The sequence below is a fragment of the Elgaria multicarinata genome, chromosome 15 (genome assembly GCF_023053635.1).
Source record: "Elgaria multicarinata webbii isolate HBS135686 ecotype San Diego chromosome 15, rElgMul1.1.pri, whole genome shotgun sequence".
Taxonomy (NCBI): domain Eukaryota; kingdom Metazoa; phylum Chordata; class Lepidosauria; order Squamata; family Anguidae; genus Elgaria; species Elgaria multicarinata.
Window position 1 is genome coordinate 23,441,563 of NC_086185.1, and position 23,077 is coordinate 23,464,639.

Consider the following 23,077-nt stretch of genomic DNA (forward strand, 5'->3'; position numbering starts at 1 on the left):
TCAATCACAGCTTTTAAAACTCAGCTAAAAACTTTTCTGTTCCCTATAGCTTTTAAATATTGAGTTTGTTCTGACTCTATACTGTTTAGCTTCACCCTACCCGGTGCCTGTTTACACTTCCCTGTGCCTGTTTGCATTCTCTTTCCCCCCTTATTGTTTACTACAACTTTATTAGATTGTAAGCCTATGCGGCAGGGTCTTGCTATTTACTGTGTTATCTGTACAGCACCATGTACATCGATGGTGCTATATAAATAAATAATAATAATAATAATAATAATAATAATAATAATAATAATAATAATAATAATAATAATAGGGGCAGCCCCGTGCCGGCGCAACCTGTCCAGCAGGTGGCGGTAGCAGCCCGGCCTCGGCTCGCCCGCGGAGCTGCAAAGGGCGGCTGGAGCCGCGCCAGGTTCGCTTCCAGCGCTCAGCATCAGGCCGCGAAGGCGATTCCCTTCCGGGCAGGCTGACGTTTCCTGCAAGCCCGCCATGGCCGGCCTCGGCTGGGAAGCGCGGCTTCTCCGCCTCGCCCTCCCCTCCCCTCCCCTCCCCTCCGCTCCGCTCCGGAAAGCTGCCGCGGCGGGGGGCGGGGGCTTGCGCCCCCGGTTCCCGGCTTGGCCAGGACTGCTGCCGCTGCCGCTGAGCAGCCGTAGGTCGGCACTCGCCTTGTAGAGGCTCCGCTCCTCGGAGCCCGCCTGGCTTCTGTATCCCAGCGCCCGCACCCACGCAGACAGTCATCCGGCAGGTGCAGCTCTGCTCCTCCCGCCCGTCCCAAGCATAGGAGCCTGGGATGAGGGGGGCAAAGAGGTCGGGAAGGCACCGTGCTGCTGCGAACCGTGCTGCTGCTGCTGCTCCGAGGGCCCGGCGCCCCTCGGTGCGTGCCAGGCTTCCGCTCGCAGCGCCGGGCTGGGCGCGGCCCGAGGGAGGGCTGTGGGGGCGGCCCGGCAGCGCCGCTCCAATCGGGGCCGCTGCCGAGGGAAGGGGGCGGGCCGGGAAGGGCAGCGGGGGCCGCCGCCGCCGCCGCCGAGCCGCCCAGCGAGGAGAGCCGCCCAGAGCCGACGCGAGCGCGGCAGCAGCAGCCGGGGACTGGCAGGGGCGCGCAGAGGCCAGGCACGGCCAGGCAGCGCCGGTGGCAGCGCGGCGCGGGCAGAGCGAGGTCGGGGGCTTCAGCGGGGCAGCCCGGCGCAGGTGCCCGTGGCCTCGGGTCGGCGGCCAGCCCAGCGCTCGGCGCCCGGCGGCTGCGCTCCCGCGCCCTGGCGGGGTCCAGGATGTCGACCTCTTCGGAGGAGTGCCGCTCCCCGGTGGGGCTGGACTGCTGCAGCTGCTGCCTGGACCTGGCCAACCGCGGCGGCGGCCCGGAGCGGAGCCCCGTGGGCTGCAACAACAACCTGGGCAGCCCGAGCAGCAGCAGCAGCCCCTTCCTGCAGCTGCGGGAGCAACTGGTCTGCCAGAACTTCAACGCCGACAAGCTGAGCCGCATCATGCGCCAGGACTCGCTGGAGCCCGTGGTGCGCGACCCTTGCTACCTGCTCAACCAGGGCATCTGCAACCGCAACATCGACCAGACGCTGCTCTCCATCCTGCTCTTCTTCCACAGGTGGGTGAGCTGGCCCAGGATCCGGCCCGGGGGTGGGAGTGGATTGGGCCCTCCTAGCATTGTTAGCTGGCAAGGGGCGGGGGTGGCACCGGTGGGTCTTCTCTCTTAGCATCACCATGGTGGGCCAAGCTCTTAGCCAAGGGAGCTGAAGTGGGGGGGGGGGGGGCGCTGTCATATTTTGCCCTGGCCCATAAGGAAACGGCAGGGTGGCTTCAGTGACCATAGGGGCATGTTTGCATTTGCCGTCTAGCTGGTGGCAAAGCCGGCACAGGGGCCGGCCTGGGGCTCTTGCCCAGGGGCAGCGTGGGCTTCCATGTGCGCTGCCAGGGTTGTGCGCCGAACTAGCAGCAGTTCTGTGCCATTCTCAAGGAGTCCAGGCCGGCCGCCCCTCCAAAGCCAGAGAGGCGTTCTTTGGCCTACTGAAAGCGGGTGGCTACTCGTTTGCTTGACCCGAATCAGGGTGTTCTCTCCATGGGCGTTGGGGAGTCAGCAGCAGGCAGGGCAATGCGGCAGGTTCAGTTTTTAAATCTCGCTTGAAAACGTTTCTTTTCTTGAAAGCTTTTCAATTGTAACGTGATCATACTAGTCTATATTTTAGTTTTAATGCCCCCCTACCCCGGTTGGTTTTTCCCCTCCCTCCCCTGTCTGTGACTGTGATTTTAGATTGTAAGCCGTATGGCAGATTGTCTTGTTTTGTTTTATTCTGTACAGGTCCTGAACATTGATGGCACTTTATAAATAATAGGTTCATCTTGGAGTGGGCATTGAGGATGGGGGAACCTTAGCTCAGCAGTAGAGCTCCTGTTTTGCATCCAGTTCAACCTCAGGCAGCACAAGTTTGGCTAGCAGGTGCTGAATATGGTGCCTGCTGTCCCTGAGACCCCAGAGAGCAGCTGCCAGTCAGAACACGCAATGCTGGGCTAAGCTAAACCAAGGGTCCAACCTCCTCCTCCTTTCCTACATGGGAAGTGGCCTTGGAAGCCAAGAGTCCTGGAAGCCAGAAGCGAAAGCATTTTCAGCGCAGTAGGACCGGGGTGGGGGAGTGGGCAGGGTTGCTTCATGAGGAATCTCTTGTGTTCTTGCGGCCAGATCCCGGAAGGGTTGTGCTTAACCACTGACCAGGTGCCCCCCTCCCCACTTGGGCATCATTTGCTCGGGGTTCCGTGCCTCCAAAAGGTGCCGCCTAGAAGGAGCAGGTCCAGCTGGGCTCTTCCTTCATTCCCAGGAAGGGAAGAATTCCTTCTCCTGTTGTTTTGTGTGTGGGGCGGGGCGGGGCGTGGGGGGGGGGGTGTCCTGCTATGACGTGGTGCAGCAGACTGTGGAGGAGTGTTCTTCTTCCCTGGGGAAGCCTCTCCCCCATTAAGGTCTGAGCAGGTGTGCCCTGCAGGGATGCCTGCACAGGAAGGACAGGCTAGCCGGCTGGCTCTTGAGGAAGCCACGTCAAGAGCCTCAAAGGACAGAGTGGCTCTTGGCCCCCCTCCAGAGCAGCACTGCCCTTAGCTTGCCAATGTGCATTTGGAATTGCCTACCGGTGCACAACACACACACGCACACGTGCATGCTGTCGGCTCCCCACCTGGGTGCCTGCTTGCCCAAAGCGCGCAGAGATTCACTGCCGTGCCCGCATGCCCACGTGCCCTGTGCAAGCACACATCCACGCCCCCTCTTGGAGCTGCTGCTGCACGTGTCTTCCCACAACCATGGCACAGGCCCTGCGAATGCCGGCTGCAGGGGGCGGTGCTGGCAGGCAGGCGGATGCTGCAAGAGGCTGCTGGAAAGGGAAGCGCCTGCCCTTTCTGGCCTTACATAAGTCGCGGGGAGGGGCCGGGCGGTGGCAAGGTGCATTCCGGCCTGTGCTTGTGTGTGTTTCCGTGGGAGGCCAGCTCAGGTCCCGGCGGCAGCCAAAACAACAGCAAAGGCGAAAGCGGAGAAGTGTGTCAAAGGGTTCCTGCCCTTATCGCTTGGGAGCTGCTTCCTACTCCGTCAGAGGGGGCGGCCCCCAAGGGGAGTGAATGCTGATGGTGTGCCCACATGGGCTGGGCACCACCCAGCCTCCCACCCCACCCCACCCCACCCCGCTCCGTCGCTCTGCAGTTCCCCAAATAGTTATTGGGGCTGCGTCAGGCCAGCTGCACCCTGGCACTTCAGACCTCTCTCTCCCCAAATATGCAGAACAGGGGAAGCTCCTGGTTTGGGTTGGCAGCTGAATGTGTGTGTCGGGAGGGGGGGGGAACCCCTCTTTCTCCAGCACAACGAAAGGTGCAAACCCTCATCTGTTTCCTCCTCCTCTCAAATCTGTTCACTGCCCCACAGATATGTGCATGACCCACACCTCTGTGAAGGAGAGGGCCTGCAGGAGGGAGGCAGGGAGGGAGGCAAGCAAGCAGGCAGCTTCCTCTGGGTGTGGTGCACCCGGAGCAGGGCTTCCTGCCTCCTTTCTCTCCAGAGCAGGCCCCGCATACGAAGTGCTCTTGCAGCGTTGGCCTTGCTGGTGTGGCGGCCTTCTCTCGTCGGTGGGCTCTCCATCTGCGGGCGTGGAGGGGGGCGGCTTCAAGCAAAATGGCCTCTTAATGTACCAAGTTGTGCTGCTTGGAACATCCCCCCCCCTTGTGTTCCTTGTTATCATCTGAGAACCACTTCCAGCAGCACACGAGGGTCACTTGGAGACCATCTTATCTGTTTTACTGACACGGCACAGGCATGGAATGAACTGATAGCAGCAGTCCCAGCAAACGCATGGGTTTGCAGAGAAAGGAGCGCTCCACCCCACAGGGCCCTGCAGCTGTGTATCTGGGGTCAGTGAGGCAGCCAGGATCCAGGCAGTAAAGAAGGGAGAACAAGCCCTATGCGTGGCTATTAGCCACAGCAGCCAAATGTAACCTCCATACACTGAATAGAGGATCCTGGTGACATGCCACAAGGGAAACCATCCGAAGGCCTCTCAAGGTGGATCATACTAAAGGCCTCTCTCGTCCAGCCTTCTGTTTCTCACAGTGGCCAGTCAGGTCACTCCATGGGAAGGCCGGAAACAGGACATGAGCACCACAGCACCCTTGTTCCCCAGCAACTGGCAGACAGAGGTATGGAGCCCCTGATCATGGACGCAGCATATGGTCCCCATGACTAGTAACCGTTAAAGGTTGTTGCCTTCATGCTCTGCTTCTGCTCTTCTCAGAGGCATTATCTGGCTGGCTGCTGTTGGAAGCAGGATACTGGGCTAGACGGACGTAGGTCTGGGCCTGTCAGGCTCTTTCCCTGCCCTTATGAATTGCCATGTATTTCAAAAGGGGCTAATCGCAAACAGGAACAGAAATGGTGGTGGTTGTAGCTGTGATGGCCACCAATTTGGACAGCTTTAAAAGGTGTTTGGAGAAATTCCTGGAGGAAAAGGCTATCAATGGCTACTAGTCCCGATGGCTATGTGCGACCTCCATTATCCGAGGCAGTAAACCTAGGTGCACCAGGTGCTGGGGAACATGGGTGGGAGGGTGCTGTTGCACCATGTCCTGCTTTGTTGGTCCCTGGCCGATGGCTGATTGGCCCTTGTGTGAACAGAGTGCTGGACTAGATGGACCCTCGGTCTGATCCAGCAGGGCTCTTCTTGTGTTCTTATGACTGTTGCTAAGTCCATGCCTTCCCCCTCTGCCCACTCCCATTTGCAATTTGCTCTGGGAAACATTGTGTGTGTGTGTGTAAGAACGATGACCTCCCCAAGTGGGTAAACAGGTGGTCATACGTACGGTAAGCTTTGAAGTAGCTCCCAGCTGTGTGAGCCCCCCCCCCCACATACCCGCACACACACACAGTCTCTGTCAGAGAGGAACCCCTCCTAAGAGCAATAGGTCTGTTTTGCTGCACCTTGAATGGGGGACGTTGAGCCATTCACAAGACGTGATGCTTCTGGACAGCCAACGTGATGGCTCCCTGCAGTGTAAGTGGCCTGGCCCAGGCTGCTGCTCTGGGAAAGAAGCAGCAGCCTTTCCTTCTTCTGGAAAGAGCAGAAAGCTCGGCTCAGCTGCCCATCGCTCACCCGGGATGACTCAAAAGAACCACCAGTTGCCCTGGCCGCTCAGGGCCTTGTGACCATCTGTCTGGGCGACAGGCAGGGAGAACGGATTAGGCTAGAGTGTGCGAGGGCCCAAGAGAGGACTTGCTGGTACTCCTGAGCGAGGGGAGGGGTTGCATCCCACTCTCAGAGGTTGTCAGTGTTTTTGACAACCAGGAAAGAAGCTCTCCCACCCTAGAGGCCTTCAAGAGGCAGCTGGACAACCATCTGTCAGGGATGCTTTAGGGTGGATTCCTGCATTGAGCAGGGGGTTGGACTCAATAGCCTTGTAGGCCCCTTCCAACTCTGCTATTCTATGATTCTACACTCAGGCTGGGTCACACCTGTTTTGGAGTTAGGACCGCTTTACAAACTGGACGGGGGACACTGTTACTTCCAAAGCAGATGTGCTACATTGCCCTCTATGGCCCTTCTGTTCTGTTTCCTGCCACACGTGGACTACTGCAGGTTTCTTGTAGTTGGGGGGGGGCAGCACACCTGCATCCAGAGCACGAATGGCTTCATATAAATTGCAGACCGGCCGGTGGTGTCTGGAAGTTTTCCAGCAGTGCCCTTAAACCATTCACAAGGCCTGGTGTTTTGGGCAGCACCTTTAAGTTGACTGCAGAACAGAGGAGAAGGTGGCCATGTGAATCCATCATACATTGCTGTGGATGGAATTGTTCACACACGAAGGACAGAACATGCCAGGCGTCCTGGGGAGTTGACCCCTGTGCAGGAACAGAAAAAGCCACAGGTGATTTTAAAATGGTAGTAATATCGTTATACTTGTGGCTTTTTCTGTTGCTGTACATTGGTGTCAAGGTGTATATACATTTCTCCTCCTTGGTTTGTTGAGTTGACCCCTGTGGTCATAGCTAAATTCAGAAGAGTCAAAAGTGTAAAGTGTTTCAGGAACGAGATTGTTTGCTGTCGTCAGGGCTGGCATCATGGGCAGGCAGGGCTGGGCTCTTGCCAAGAGCAGGCACACCCCAGCAGGGGCCCGTGGACAAGAGCCCCTGAGAGAGTCTCTTCCTCGCCACCATTGGGACCTGCTTGGGAAGAGCAGGAGATGCCACGGTCTACATGCTCCCTGGCTCTCTGCGTGTCAAGCAAGCAAGTAGTAGTAGGAATGATGGAAAAGAGGATGCAGAGCAAAAGCAGCTGGTGACGAAGGCAGTGGCAAGGTGGGCTCACTGCAGGAGTCTATCACTGCCCGAGGGCCCTCAAAATCCTGACACCAACACTGGCCGTCATCCCACAGACACAGCTATTGGTGGGAAGATAAGTGGTGCAGCATCTGCTACGATCCTGCTAGGGGAAATGCAGGTGCCCAGTCCTAGGAGCCTGCTTGTCCAGCAGGCCAGGGCTCCTTGTGCTTTAAGCTTGGGGCAGTGGGGGATCCATCCAGCACAACAGTTGCTGGCTTTGGCTCGGTAGGGCCTGGATTGGGAAGAAGCCATGGTGACATGTTGTCATGCTCAGCTGTTCTAGGCCAAATGGCTTTTGTGCAATGCCCAGATCCCTACCCCACAATGTGCTGTGCTTAGGGAGAGCCCAGTACCGCCCCATCTTCACATAGGCACAGCGTGTTCCAGAAGAATGACCACCCTGCCCAGCTGTGGAAGCTGCAAGAGAAAAGGGCAGCACGTCAAGCAGGACTGGAAAAAATTCAGGGAAATTTTAGTAGTTTTTGACCCTGCCGATCCGAAAGTCGATCCTTGAAGGCAGAAGTGGGGGATTTGTGGCCATCCAGATGTTGCCTTCCTGACCATTGGCTATGCTGGTTGGGGCTGATGGGAGTTGAAATCCCAGCAACATCTGGAGGGGCACACTCTCCTCCTCTGCTTTAAAGTCTTGGGTAGAAAACTGAAAATTGGCACATGGCAGGAAAAAAATGAAAAGGCATCTGTGCTGCTTCAGGGGCCGTAGCTTTAAAAACAAAAAACAAAAAAGTAGATACTATTGGGAACTGGGAAGATCACACACACACACACACATCTCACTGTTTGCTAATGCTGAGAGTGTGAACTGGTGTATGTTTGCACCAATAGGAGAGAACTAGTGTGCAAAAGAGTGAAAAACTATGATTGGAGATCTCTGGGTGATCTCCTGGTACAGTTTATTAAATGCAAGCATGGGAGGAGAGAGTCTATAATTTGATTGGGGAAGCCATATAGAAACAGGTTGGGGAGAGGCAATTAAGTTTCCCTGTTCCATTTTCTGGATCTAAATTTCACACTCACACACACACACACACACACACACACAATTTGCTCTGATCTTACTGTATTTCTGGGGCTCTATGCAGGGCTGTTTGTATCCCTGGTTACAAAATGAGATTCCGCCTTCAGGCAATTGAAATTCTGCACTGAATTCTGCCATGTTTTGCATTATTTGTTCCGCTGGCTGTGGGGTCCGGGCACTGTAGGGTGTCTCTCAGCTAGAGGGCAAGCAAGGACAAGTCGCCAGGCTGTCCCTTTTGTCTGCCAGTTGTGCCCGGCTTCTAAGAGGGGTGCTAAACAGTGCGAGGGAAAGAAATATGCCAGCCATGAGAACAGGGCAAGGTAGCAAGTGTGCTCCTCTCAGGTTTCAAAAGCCAAAGATGCAGCTAAGCCCTTAGAGAGATTTTTGTGTGTGGAATGAAGGCAGCCTGCCCGGGAGGGGATCTTGTTGGCAGTGCCAGCAATTCTCTTTCCCCGAGGGAGGGACCGGATTGCCCTGGGAGCGGATTGCCCAGGAATTGTCAGCTGTCAACAGAACAAAGGAGCCCTCGCATTTGGCGAGCGCGTTCAGTTTGGAGGTTGTAGGCTATTCTGTGCAGCCTACTCTCATTTGTCACGGCTCTCTACCTCCCTGGATGCACGAGTTTAGGATGAGAAACAGAACTCGCCCACCTCCTGCTTGGAAGGCTCCCTGCCTGCTTCGTGAGCAGGGCCGAAGAAAAATAAATGCCATCCTATTTAGCAGCGTGTCTTGAACACACTCGATAATACAAAGTCCAGGTTTTGGCCGGGTGTACGTTTGTGTAGCTGAGGCTGGTGTGCCAACTGCACCTTTTCCCAGGGAAGTCTGATCTGGCTACAGTCACACCTACCTTAGTTACATCGTGGTTGCACTACTGTAACATGCTCTACAGCAGGGGTCCCCAACCCCTGGGCCACGGACCGGGCCGTGCAGATGAGCTGCTTTCACCCACCCACACCCACACTAGCATACCTGGGCGTGGGGCGACATCTTGCCTGCCCAGCCGAAGCGAAGCCAGGATGCTGGGGTGGGGGGCTTTGGAACGGCACGCCCAGCTGGAAGCCGCACTGGGAGAGCGACTTCCGGGCACGCCATTCCGAAGCTGCCTGCTTGCCCCAACGTCCTGGCTTCGCTTCGGTTGGGAGCCTACCCAGCTGAAGCGAAGCCAGGATGCTGGAGTGGGGGGGCAGGCGTGGCTTCCCAAAACCATCCCCATAACCCCCCACCCCACCCCCGGTCCGTGGAAAAATTGTCTTCCATGAAACTGGTCCCTGGTGCCAAAAAGGTTGGGGACCGCTGCTCTACAGGGAAACTTCAGCTGGTCCAGAATGCTGTACCCAGACAGTTAACCAGGGCTGGTTACAGGGTGCATGTGGTTCCCTTGTTACAACAGCTTCGCCGGCTACCGCTTTTCAGTACTGCTGCCTTCAGAGGTGCGTGTTTTTTTTGGGGGGGGGGTGACATGAGAGATGGCCTTCTGCTTCTAGGCTGTGGAACTCCCTGCCAAAGGAGGCTAGGTTGGCTTCCTCCCTGCTGCCTTTCTGCATGTTGGCAAATAGGTTTTATTCAAGCAGGCCTTTGGTATGTAAGCAGGTGTGCTGGGTTGGATACTATTTTAATTCTGTTAATGTTGTGTTTTTCATTGTGCTTTTAATGTATTTGCTTTATTATGTTTTAATCACGTTTTCAGCGTTGTAAACAGCCTTAGGTGCCATTTTCTTGTAGAAAGGCATGGTACAAATCACATAAATAAATAAAATTATTTCCTTAAGAGTGGGTGTTGCTCTGGAACACCTCCACAACATTATTATTATTATTAATAATAATAATAATAATAATAATAATATTCCACCTTTTGTCAATGCTGGGCCTCTCAAGGTGGCATTACAAAATTTAAAACATATACATTTAAAACCTATAAATAGAAATATGCAAAGTTAAAATATAATAATAATAATATATTTATTTATTTATTTGTTACCCGCCTCTCCCTGTGGATCGAGGCGCGGTACATCATAAATGCAAACGCCATAAAATACATATAATTAAAACATTCAAGACTAATACATCATTAAAAGCAGCACATTATTAAAAGGCATCTTAAAATTCAACTGGGTAGGCCTGCCTGGATTAAAACATTAAAACATTTAAAATGAGTTTTAAAAGTCCTTGGCACAGACAGAGGTCCCGATTAATCACCAAAGGCCTGCCGGAACAAAAAAGTCTTTGCCTGCCTCCAAAAACACATCAAGGAGGGAGCCAGTCTAGCTTCCCTGAGAAAAGAGTTCCAGAGCAGTGGAGCAGCCACCGAGAAGGCCCTCTCCCACGTTCCCACCAGGCGTGCCTGTGATGGTGGTGGGACTGAGAGAGGGGCTTCCCCAAAAGATCTTAAAGCACAGGCAGGCTTGTAAGGGAGAATACGGTCTTCCAGATAACACAATTTCAGACCTATTTTTTTCAGACATAAGGACTAGAAACTTGATTTTAAAAAAGAAAGGAATATGAAAGCTGAGATTTTGGGGGTGCTGAATTCTGTACCCAAGAGCAATATCAAGTATGTCAATACAAGTATGGTGAAAAGCAGAATTCACATCGCTCTGAGACTGACAATAGTCAAAGAAGCCAGAGGAAGGGGACAGTGTCCAAGGTTTGAGGATGAGGCCGAAGTAAGCGAAATGGATAAGCACAGAAAATGAATATACACAAAGTATTCTGTTGACAGCTTACGGCTGAAAATATCAGGACCTCTGCAGTGTCTGGGGTGGCTATTAATAGGAGGCTCTTTGGACATGGCCTCAGCCGCCCTCCTGCAAAGAGACTCTGCCGAAATGCCTCTGGACAATAGCTTTGCACTCCAGTGACACAGAACTGGCTGTCCTGCTCTGGTGTCCATGCTAAGCAGGCAGGAAATCTCCCAGCACTGCCGCCGGATGGATCAAATGCTCCCGTTCACTCTGAGTCCCAAATAACACCTTGGTCTTTCCTTTTATTATTTCCCAGGCAGCTTTGCTGCCGGATCAGAAGAAGCCGAGCCTTAGCACAGCAGCGTTTAAAGGAGAGTCCGTTGCTAGAGTGGTGTTGGGTGAGGATGACTCATCCAAGCCCTGGCAAAGGCCCAAAGAGCAACTAGCCAGAGATTATGCAACTGGGGAGTGTCCTCCTTCAACACACTGGAAATGCACACTCAGCTCTTCCATTTGCGCTGTGTCCTGCAGATGGTTTGATTTTTTCCTGGGGCAGAAGGAGGCAGCTTTTCCTGGGGCAGGATTTGACTTCCACTGAGCATCAGTGTGTGTGAAAGAGAGAGTGCTGTTCTCTAGTTATTATTTCATAGAATCATAGAATCATATCATAGCAGAGTTGGAAGGAGCCTACAAGGCCATCGAGTCCAACCCCCTGCTCAATGCAGGAATCCACCTTAAAGCATCCCTGACAGAGGCCTGTCCAGCTGCCTCTTGAAGGCCTCTAGTGTGGGAGAGCCCACAACCTCCCTAGGTAACTGATTCCATTGTCATACTGCTCTAACGGTCAGGAAGTTTTTCCTGGTGTCCAGCTGGAATCTGGCTTCCTTTAACTTGAGCCCGTTATTCCGTGTCCTGCACTCTGGGAGGATCGAGAAGAGATCCTGGCCCTCCTCTGTGTGACAACCTTTTAAGTATTTGAAGAGTGCTATCATGTCTCCCCCAATCTTCTCTTCTCCAGGCTAAACATGCCCAGTTCTTTCAGTCTCTCTTCATAGGGCTTTGTTTCCAGACCCCTGATCATCCTGGCTGCCCTCCTTTCTTCATCACCTGTGGACATGCTAGGAACCCACATTGAAGGGAGGGGAGGGCAAGATGGGAGTGACCTCTACTCCCCCTACCCTTGCAGAAAACCTCCCCTGAAACCAGCAGGGGTTTGGCTTCCAAATTTGGGCAGTTGAGAGCAATGTGGAGTCCCAAAACCTCAACCAGGGCTAGAGTTCCAGGGGCGGAAGAAGAGCCAACAGACTGCCACTCGCTTCAGGGCAGGGTGCCTTTGTATGCCCCGTGCTGGGGAACATGCAAGGGAGGAGGGCACGGTCTTGTGTGTGGACTTCCCACTGGGGCATTTGGTTGGCTACTGTGGGAACAGAATGCTAGGCTAAAGAGGTCTTGGGCCTTATCTGGCTTCAGGGATCTTCTGATGTTCCCTCCAGCCAGACACAAGTCCTGGTGATAGCTTTGGGGGCTAAAGGTGAGAGGCAGCGAGCTCCCTGGACCCTGAGGCAAGCTCAGACACATTCCCTTTCAACCCAAGGCTGGGAGTCTTGCAGCTCCGTGGAGCCATAAACATGAATGGAGAAAGAGAGAGAGAGAGAGAGGGAGAGAGGTAGGACAAGGGGAAATCCCCGACACACTTGCCATAATAATATAGTGCTTGGTCCTCTGTTCTAGTGGGGCAGGAGACAGAAACAGCTGTAGTCCACTGGATTTGGGGCTCTGTTCTCTGACTGCTTGACCCAGTCAAGGGGTTATAGAAACACTGCAGAATATCAAGGGTGAGCAAAAGAGCCCCAGGGTATTTAGGGGCTCTGCAGATAAATCATGATACGGAATCTTATTGTTCCTCAGGTGTGCAGAAGTGGGGGCAGATTGGAAACTGCACCATGCAGCAGCCTGAAATGGTGAGCACGGGAGGGTGGCTGAAGTCCTGTAGGTAACACCACTACCTCCTGGCCTGCCATTCTTGTTTGGATCAACCAACCCCCCAGGTGGCTGAAGCCATTTGGGAGATAGGGGTGCAGGGGGCTAGATGCAAGGGGTCAGCATTTGAGCAGATGCTGAGGCCTCCGGTGCCCTGGAAAGACCTGTCGCCGCCTTTTTGTAAACCGCCCAGAGAGCTTCGGCTATGGGGTGGTATATAGATGATGATGGTGATGGTGATGGTGATGATGATGATGGTGATGGTGATGATGATGATGATGATGATGATGATAAATGCCCCATCTCCATCACAGGTTGCCCACCCAGCTGGGCAAGTGGCAGTGGTGAGCGGCAGCTGCTGCCCCTGGCTCACCTGCCCCCTCCTCAGCTGCTGCTCCTCACCACCACCACCCGCTCTCTTGCTTGTCTACCCACCAGCTCTCTGTACAAGCAAGTAAACAAAGGCAACGTGGAAGAGCCATAGAGGGCCCACCATGGTGGTGGTGGAAGCCTTGCCCAAGCCTCTTCCCTACAACAAAACTGGACTCAGCACTGGCAATATGGCACAGGAGGGGGGGATTGACTCCCACAATTATCTCCGCTTCCCCTCCTAGCTAGCCATTAGCAAGCCCTGGAGAAAGCTGCAGATCCCAGTGCTAACGGCTCTCTGTGCAGGAATTGCCAGCAGCGGGATTCCGACACCCAGCTTTTCTTGTCCAGGGAGATCCTTTTTCCCTTCCCAGACACAAAGGGCAAGCCAAGCCACCAAAGGAAGAAGGCTGCAGGGGATTTATTTATTTACTTACTTACTTACTTACTTACCTACATTTACATCCCGTCACACCATCAATTTGTATAAAGGCAGTATGCAAATCTATGGTGCAACCACACGTAGAATACTTGGGCTGAGAGAGTCTGTGACTGGCCCAAAGTCACCCAGTGAGCTTCCATGGCTGAGTGGGGACTAGAACCTGGATCTCCCGACTCCCAGTCCAACACTCCAGCCACTACACCACACTGGCTCTCTAAGGGTACCTTCTTTTTCCCAGAGCTGCTATTTTTCAGAACTCATTAGGAAGTCCTTCTATGGCAAAGCCAGGTTCCCTCCCTGTCCCTGCATCTCAACCAGCAAGAACACACATGCATGCACACACACACACACACAGAGAGAGAGAGAGAGAGCGCATAGGGGCTGGCTGATCTCTCCCCTAGGAAGTCCTTCCTATGGCAGGTCAATTGACATATACAAGTAAGGAGAAATACTGATAGCCCCAACCATCTGTGAACACAAAGATCCTTGCAGGCAGGGAGAGAAGAGATTAGAAAATGTTGTTATACTACAAACATACAAAAATGTATTATTTATTTATTTATTTATTTATTTAGAAAATGTTGTTATACTACAAACATACAAAAATGTATTATTTATTTATTTATTTATTTACAATTTTTCTATACCATTCCATGGTGAACAACAACTAAAATAAAAGAATAAAACCACCAATTTAAAAATTACTATTTTTAAAAGAACAAAGTTCTGACCAAACAATACAAATTCAATAACCAAGAGGTAGGGGGAGGATTAGAATTCAATGTCCAAATACATTACACAGCATCCTACCGACCTGCATGTATAAACACTCCTAATCAAGGCAATATAAGCCCTAAATGGAGCTTATGTGGCTCGGGTCCAGGTTATTTGAAAGACCGTATTCTCCCTTATGAGCCTGCCCATGCTTTGAAATCTTCTGGAGAAGCCCTTATTTCAGTCCCACCATCTTCACAGGCACGCTTGGTGGGAACATGGGAGAGGGCCTTCTCGGTGGCTGCTCCCGTGCTCTGGAACTCTCTTCCCGGGGAAGCTAGGCTGGCTCCCTCCTTGATGGGCTTTCGGAAGCAGGCTAAAACTTTTTTGTTCTGGCAGGCCTTTGGAGAATAATCTAGCCCTCCATCTATGTTAATGTCTTATAATTTTGTTGTGTATTTTAAATGTTTATGTTTTCCCCCCCCCAATGTATGTTTGAAACTTTTTAAGGCCACCTTGAGGCCCAGCATTGGGCAAAAGGCGGGATAATAATAATAATAATAATAATAATAATAATAATAATAATAATAATAACAACAACAACAACAACAACAACAACAACAACAACAACAACGTTGGAAGCTAGAGTTTCACTATTCCAGTTTTAGAGCCAATATTTTGCTGACAATCATTACTACACTCCTAAAAGAGCCAAGAGATAGTCAAACTGTAAGCGAACATTTTGGTCCTTTTCGGCAGCTTTTATATCCTTTTCGTGATATAAATGATGGGTGATGATGATCACTTCCAGGAGAAAGAAAATCTATTTTGGGACTCCCTACAAAAAAAACTATGGCAATTTAACATGAATGAAACTTTGTTTTCATTTCTAAGAATGATTTAAAATAATCCCACTTTGATTCATGCATGTTATATCCACATAAGGAGCAGGTCCCCACCACAGGCTGGTGATGCACCAAGGCCTTTTTCTGTTCCTCGCAGTGTTGATGCAGCGGGATTCCATCACCAGGGCAGACGAAGGACTCCTTGCGGTGGGTCAGGGGTGGAGGAAAGAAGCAGCCTCCATCGCCCCTTGGTCTCAGAGATCCCCAGCCCTGGAGACCGAAGGGGGGCTCCTCCCAGAGGCGAGGGAAGACAAGGCAGCCGTGCTGCACAGGCCCCGCCCGGCCTGTGTGCTGGCACGCCAACAAGCCAAGAACTGGGAGTACTGCCAAGGCCTCTATCAAAGGGAGCGGCCGCCCAGCAGCTGGAAATGGGAGCATGCCAAGCAGGCGACTTGCACTCCGGCAGCCAAGAGTCCTCGCCGCAGACGCAAGCTGTGAAAAATAGCCAGGAGAGGATGGGTTTGATTCAGGAGGCTCAGACACCCTCCTGGCTGCTCCCCCAGTGTTAGCAAGTTATTATTAGCAGTGATCATTATCCAGCACTTTTGGAAAGCACTATCTCATGTTCTCCCTCTCACCACCGCTGTATGAATGTTGACGTGCGGCCCTGTTTTTACAGATGGAGCACTAAGGCCAGCCTTAGGTAGTGACTTGTGCAGGGAGGGGGGCAGAGGCCTGAGTCCAGCACACACACACACACACACACACACACCGGTCTAAACCTTGCAGAACGCACAGGACCTCTGCAGTGTCCAGTTGCCATTGCCCAGGAGACACCTTTCTGAGCCTCGATCAGAATGCATCGAGGCAGGAAAAGAGAGCGACGCTCATCACTTTGGGGATTTGCGGGGTTTTCTTTCTACGACGAGAGCGAGTCGTAGCTTGCTGTGATGGCTCCACAAAAGACAGAAATGTGGTATAGCCAGTATGGTATAGTGGCTAAGGTGTTGGACTGGGAGTCAGGAGATCCGAGTTCTAATCCCCACTCGGCCATGGAAGCTGACTGAGTGACTTCAGGCCAGTCACAGACTCTCTCAGCCCAACCTACCTCACAGGGTTGTTGTTGTGAGGATAACATGGAGAGGAGGAGGATTATGTACGCCGCCTGGCATCCTTGGAAGGAAAAAGGCGGGATATAAATGTAATAAATAAATAAATGCAAGGGTTGCAAATTTCCCTATGGCTGTATTGGAGCAGGGAGGCCCCGCCCATTGTTTGTTTGCTTATGTATTTTCTTTAAAATATTTATTGGCCGCCTTGCAGGGCAGAAGCCCAATAGAGGCAGCGTATGGCAATGCAATCTTGACGCGCTCACGCAGCTTTGAAGGGGGCAGGAAGGTAGCCTGTTCTCTGGCTGCCTCCGTTGTGAACTCGGCCTGCCTCCTCCAAGCAGGAGGCTCTGAAACGCCTCTGACTGGCAGCTGTGACTTGGCACCTCTCCTCTTGCTCCCCAGCCGCTCGGAGGAAACGCGCAAAGTGTTTCCCACGCCGCTACGGAGCCTCCAGAGGGCCTTCCTGCCATTCAGCAAATCTGCAGCCTATCCCATCGCTATGGGCTGGGGTAGTGGGGAATACTGGGCAGGGGCCCCACGAAAGAGGAACCAGCCCTGTTCCAATCAGCTGGAATCAGCTCCCTGGAGCACAAGAGTGGCTGAGATTTTTTGCATGGAGTTTATTCGGGGGGGAGGGGGTTAGAAATGTGTGTGGCGTGGGAAGGTGTGCATTTTTCCACATGGATTTATGCAAGCAAGCGTGTGCCGTACGTGCAATAGGATGTGTGCCGAAGGGGGAGGGCCCTGTTTAGAGAGGAAACGGGATGGTTCAGCAAGGCACCTCTCAATGTACAGTGTGTGCCGTTTGCATGTTTAAGGGTGGAGTATATGTGTGTGTGTACACAGAGCGGGGGGGGGGGTTGTATCTCTACAAGCAGTGGTTACATGGTGTCCTGGTGGAAGCACATTGTCTCACTCCACGATGGTTGAAGGAGTCGGACATTTGGAGCCTGGAGAAGAGAGGGTTAAGAGGCAATATGGAAGCCATCTGCAAACATCTGAAACATTGGTGTGGGCGACTTGTGGCCATCCAGATATTTTGGCCAACAACCCTACAAACCACAGCCAGTGGTGAAAGGATGATGGGAGTTGTAGGACAAGACCTCCAGCTCTGCAAGATTGTGGATGTGTTGTTCCAAAAGATAGGACCCGAAACGGTGTGTTCAAATTCCAAGAACGGACTTTTGGCTAAACCTTAGGAAGAACGTCCTGACGGTTTGAGCTGTTTGACAGTGCTGTCCCGGCCTGGGGAGGTGGTGGAGACTTCTTCATCAGAGGCTGGAGGGTGCCGTGATGTATTTCCTACCTGAGCAACAGGGTTTGGACTGGATGGCTGTGAGGCACCTTCCTGCTCTAAGATTCTGTGCCTGCAAGCAACGCGCACGGCAGCCCCAAACAGTGCTTGTGCCTATCTGCCCAGATGCTGCCTCAGCACCGCAGACACCTGAAGCCCCGCAAAGCCTTTTTCTGACCCCAGTGCCTCATTAGGACCTGGGAGCATCGGGTTCAAATCCTTCCTCAGGTGTGGAGGTCCCCAGGTGATCTTGAGCCAAGCCTTTGCTCAGGAGTCCCCAGCAAACTGCGGAGGTGGGAGTGAAATGGACGCTAGGGGTGTGCACCGCTCCATTACAGATCCCCGGATCCGGAGCGCGCTGATCTAGACCTCCCAAGCCCGGTTCCGGAGCGGAGCAGGGAGGTCCGGATCGGCCCGAAGCAGTTCGGAACGCTCCGAAGCGGTTCGGAACGCTCCGAAGCTTTAGAGCTAGGGAGGGGGCCTTACCTGGCTCCACCGTCCACCACTGCAGTCTGTGCAGCAGCGGACCACAGAGCCAGGTAAGGGGGGGAGGGGGCTTATTCAGCCTCCATTTTGTCCCCACTTACCTGCCTCCGTCTGCCACGGAGGCAACTAAGTGGGGAAGGGGGAGCAAAATGGCATCCAAATATAGATCTGGACCTCGTTCCAGATCCGGAGCAGATCAGGGGAGGTCCAGATCGACCTGAACCGGTTTGGGGAGGGCATGCACAGCCCTAATGGACACCCCTTGAGCCCCTTGCTGGGAAGGGGAGCAGGATATACCTGTATTGAATAGAGTCTGCTTTTATGGCTGGTTCCTGGTTGCTACTTCTGCTTCGTTCTGATAAACAGCAAACAAGTTCTGAGCGACTCTTCCCCAACCTGGTGCTGTTCTAAGCCAGAGGTGGGCAGGAGGGAGCCCTCCAGATTTTTGGTCTCCAACTCCAGGATGCCCCTGCCAGCGTGGCCCAAGACGCCTGGGGATCGACCTCCTGCCCACGCCTGTTCCGTTGCCTTAGGGCGAGGTGGCCCAGCCCAGACGGCCTGCTACCTATGGCTCTCCGAGGCCCTTTTGTTCGTAGGCGAGGCTCTACTTGGGCTTGGGCCTCTCTGCTGGCGGGCCGTGCGTTGCCCCACGGCGTCGCCTCCCTCGCCCCGCTGCTCTGGGCCTCCGCGCGCTGCGGCGAGCGGCCGCCAGGGGCCCCCCTCGCCCAGCGAGAGCGCGCGTTGGTTGCCGCCTGGCGAAAGTCACAACAACATGTTTTGGAAGCGTCTTATGTAATCTTAAGCCTCGACCTAGTTCCGAGCTTGGGCGATACTTTGCATTTCTGGCGACGAGCCTCCCGTGTTGCAATGCCTCCGCGACAAGAAAACAAACAAACAAAAGGACTTTTTTTGTTTGTTTCTGCCCACGCCTGCAAAATTCCTCTGTAAGGGAACGGAGCTGGTGCAGCTACCGCGCCGCTGGGCAACGCGGAGGCCTGAGCACACCATCCTTAGACGTGTTCCCTAGGAAATCGATCCCTCTCATCCCAAAGGGCCTTACGCCCGCGTAAGCGTGCCCAGGTTTGCAGCCGGAGTTTTGCATGGGCGCGCTTGCAGGCCTACGGGGGATTGTGGCCCACTGCAGTCATAGAATAGCAGAGTTGGAAGGGGCCTACAAGGCCATCGAGTCCAACCCCCTGCTCAATGCAGGAATCCACCCTAAAGCATCCCTTCCTAAGTCTTCCTAAGTGTTTTAATCTTTTTTGTTTTTTTACTGATTTATGTTCACCGTAACGGAATGTTTTTAGATATACAAATGTTGCAAATAAACAAATAAATGGGGAGCCAGCTCTTTTACGCGAAAGCGACTTCTCGCTGGGACCTTGGCTGCGGGTTAAAGCCCTGCGGAGGAGGGGGCTTTGAGAGTGCGTCGTGTGTCTCCCCCCCCCCCGCTGCAAAAGGGCTTTGCTCTGCACTGCCGGAGCAGGGGGGAGGGGTGGTTTGCCAAAAAGAGTAAATCGTGCAACGCTCTTTTCAAGAAAGCGACTCTGAGGGACTCATCCTTCCTGCGCTGGCGCCCTTCTCCGTCCCTGCCCCAGGAAGCCTCTGCACCGCTGCATGCAAACACACACACAAGCCCTCAAAGCTTCAGAGGAGCAGCCCCGTTCAGGCCAACGGGGCTCCTCGCCTCTGCAGAGAGAGCAACCTGAGCCACTCGCCAGCCCGAAGAAGAGTTTGCACTGCCGGGGCGAGAGAAAGCCGAGCTGGCGCAACGCCGCCGCCTCGCGGCTCACTTTAGCTCCCAAATCCTGGGCCGGGGGCGGGGCCTCATTTGCATAGCAGGCTGAGACCATGTGACGTCACGGGCACCTCCCTGATATAAGGCGGGCGACGCCGAAATAGGCACAGTTGAGTCCGTCCAGCCGCCTGACCGCGCAACTTGGGTCTGCTCAGCCTCTCGTCCATTGTCCCTCGGCTGTAAGCCCTTGCCTACCTGCCTGCCGCCTTCTGCGTTTGCCAGCCCCACGGCGCTGCCCACCACTATGAGCACCGGCGTGTACCAGTCCCCGATGGAGGTGGCAGTCTACCAGCTGCACAACTTCTCCATCTCCTTCTTCTCCTCCTTGCTGGGCGGAGACGTGGTCTCGGTCAAGCTGGACAACAGGTAGAGAGACAGATGGACGGAGGGAGAGAGAGGGAGCTCCCCCTGGGGAGGGCCGGGGAGGCCGCGCGCGCGCGTGCGTGCGTGCGTGTGTGTGTGTGTGTGAGAGAGAGAGAGGTGTGCAAAGGGGAAGGGAAGGAGGGCGGACGCGCCGCCGGGGCTGGGCTGCCTGCTTCGCTCGACGGCGCCTCCTTTTCTCACGGCGGCTCCCTCCTTTTGTCTCTTGCAGCGCGTCCGGGGCCAGCGTGGTCGCTATCGACAACAAGATCGAGCAGGCGATGGTGAGTGGCTCCCGGAGGGATCCGTGGGGAGGGGTTCTTTGTTCGCTGCCCGCCCTTAGCCAGGCTGCAATGGCGCCGGGGAAACGTAGAGAAAGAAAGAGAGAGCACCGGCTAAAGAGCCCGGCAGAGCCAAACGGGGGTGGGGGGGGGAGCCATTCTGTTCTGCCCTCTCCCCCCCACCTTGTCGGAAACGAGCCCTTGATGTCCGCTTTGTGTCTTGAGCACCGGGGCTCGGAGAACAAACCTGCAAACCCCACAGAAGCAGCGTGTGTAGCAGCCCCCCCCCCCCCATACACACACACACACACCTGGGTCCCTCCGGATGTTTTGGACGCCAACTCCCCGTTGGCCACGGTAGCTGTGGCCGATGGGAGTTGGGAGTCCAAAAAGTATGGAGGGTGCCACAGCCGGTAGGGAAGGCTGAACCATGAGCTTTTTCACAGCAGCTAAAAAGATCTGGTTGATGGTTTTGCTCCTCAAATTTTATCTGAAGCTTTGGACTGCAAAGGCCGTGATCTTGTGTGGAATAATCATACATGTTCAGAAAAACTGTAGGAAAAAAGAGCCTAAACATCCGTGTCCCCCCTCCCCCCAAAAAGTATCTTGGGTTAGAGATCCGAGATTCTCCCGCTCTCCAAGGCTGCAGATCATCACCATAGCTTTTGGGCTCTAGATCCTCAGGGCAGTTGTTCCTGAGGGTGTGAAGGCCGCTGTCCCAGAAAACCTCTCCGGGGAGGGGTGGGGTGGGGTGGGGTGGAAGAGCAGCTCCTTGTGCAGCCGCCGCCGTGGGTGGGGCTTCTTCCCCGAGGCTCAGCGTGCTGTTTACTCACCCGTGGCTTTTCGCCTCTTTGCAGGATCTGGTCAAGAACCACCTGATGTATGCAGTGAGGGAAGAGGTGGAGATCCTGAAAGAGCAGATCAAGGAGCTGGCGGAGAAGAACTCTCAGCTGGAGCGTGAAAACAGCCTCCTGAAAAACCTGGCCAGCCCAGAGCAGCTGCAGAAGTTCCAGTCCCGGCTGCCGCTGGAGATGCCGTCGCCCGAGAAGCAGTGCTTGGGAGCGGCTGCCCCGGCCCAGCACGGGGCGGGTTCTGCGGTGTAAGGTGGCTCTGTCCATGAGGTGGGCAGAGCCACGGAACTTGTTGCTTCTCAACCTCCTTGGAAGTGGTTTCCTCACATCGCCTTTGGAGGACTCCGGCTAGGCTGCGGCCACGACAGTGCCCCAAGGGGGCCCGTTAATTCGTGGCCTGCCTCTGTGGGTTGGCCAGAGACTGTCTCCTGAGAAAAGGAGCGCACGCAAGTTGCGCTGGGATTGCCGCACACACGTACGGGCAGTCCTGCCTCGAAGGAGTTTGGGTTTGCCGTCTGGCCCCTCCCTGCTCTCGTCCTTCTCGGTGAGCAGTGGGGGTGGGCAGCCCTTCTCGGGGAGGTTCCTGTCTCGGTGACAAAAGACTGTTAATGTGGAAGAAGCCAGTGGGCTGTGTTTAAAGCAAGAGGAAACTCCTTGCCCTGAACAGGGAGGCACATGCCGATCGGTCAGCCGCCCTGCTCGGCCCGGATGTGCGACCATCTGGGTTTTGCCAGGGCATTCTGCCTGTTGGGCTACTGCTGGCCTCTTTTTTCCCTGTTGCCCGTCTTGGGCTGGGGACCACCCCTGTGGACATTAGGGAGCCTTCTAGGGGCTTGAATTGGGACAAGGATTTAGTGCCAGTGAGTGGCAGATGGAGGGAGGGGGGCTGAGGCCTCCTAACCCGGGTTGTCTATTGAACTTTGTACACAGACAAACCCCCTGCGAGGGGGAGCTCAGCACCAGCTGCCTTACTGATATCCTGCGTGGACCCTAGCCAATGGGGCTGGGGAAAGAGACCCAACGGCAATGCACTGATGGGGTGGTTTGTTGCAAAAGGAGGAGGCTTAGGGTGGCTGGCTCAGGGAGCAGCCCCCCCCTCCAGCCGTGATGGGAACCCTGCTTCTGTGACACGTCCTCTGATTAATGGTGTAAATCTTGAGACACTGCAATAAAGACTACATTTTTTTATATATATGCATGCAGTAGATGGTCTGTGTTCTTGCTAAGGAAGTAGTGGGGAGCGAGCAGGGACACTGGAACGAAGATGTGAATGAGGGAGTGAGGGTCAAGCTAAGCAGTGGGGAAGGTGTTTGGGAAGGAGGGCAAGGGGGGAGTTGAAGCAGGCCCTGAGCAAGAGCTGCCAACCCCTCCCTGTCTCCTGCCAGGCGATAGATTCCTCTCTTAACAGGGATGGGCAGAAAGCTGAACTCCAGGTGGTTTGGACTTCAACTCCCAGGATCCCTGGCCATTGACTATGCTGGCAGGGGCTTCTGGGGCTTGGAAGCCCCAAACATCTAGAGAGCTACCTTCTGTCCACCCCTGCTCTGTAGCCTTGCAGGAGGTCAACTGGCGCCCATCTTTTCTAACCCATAAGGCAAAAAGTGCTAGAAGTTGCCCTGTATCATTAAGGTGTTTTCCCATTCTGCAAAGAACAGACTCAGGACCAGCTGCTGTCCTATCCTGCCCAATTCTGGCATGAGTCAGCCCCTCTGGAAAGGCCCTGTGCGCGTGCACGTGAGAGAGAGAAAGAGTGTGTATGTGTATTTGCACCCTTTCCATAAATACTGAAATGGATGCAACAAAACTGCATCAAGGCAGCAGCAGTGTGATGCAAGGAGGAACAGAAGTGACTTCACTGCTGGGTTTGGGCCAGGGCTTGGGTGGCGTTTGGATGAGGCTTTGAGTTCTTGGGAGCTGCCTCGAATTCAGCCCTGCCTCTGGGGCATTTCATGCAGCTGCAGAGTTC

At 54.2% G+C, this 23,077-nt stretch overlaps 1 protein-coding gene across 2 annotated transcripts; it reads left to right on the plus strand.

Annotated features, from left to right (window-relative positions):
* Positions 1-1,042: 1,042 nt before the first annotated feature.
* Positions 1,043-22,303, plus strand: TSC22D3 (TSC22 domain family member 3). 2 transcript variants are annotated; one of them, XM_063142122.1, is made up of 3 exons: positions 1,043-1,603; positions 20,212-20,263; positions 21,118-22,303. In XM_063142122.1, exons 1-3 carry the CDS (start codon positions 1,275-1,277, stop codon positions 21,361-21,363), a joined length of 627 nt encoding a protein of 208 aa, XP_062998192.1. In that variant the 5' UTR covers positions 1,043-1,274; the 3' UTR covers positions 21,364-22,303. The 2 variants fall into 2 exon arrangements, with proteins under 2 accessions (XP_062998192.1, XP_062998194.1); XM_063142124.1 differs by lacking the exon at positions 1,043-1,603 and adding an exon at positions 19,715-19,985.
* Positions 22,304-23,077: the final 774 nt, after the last annotated feature.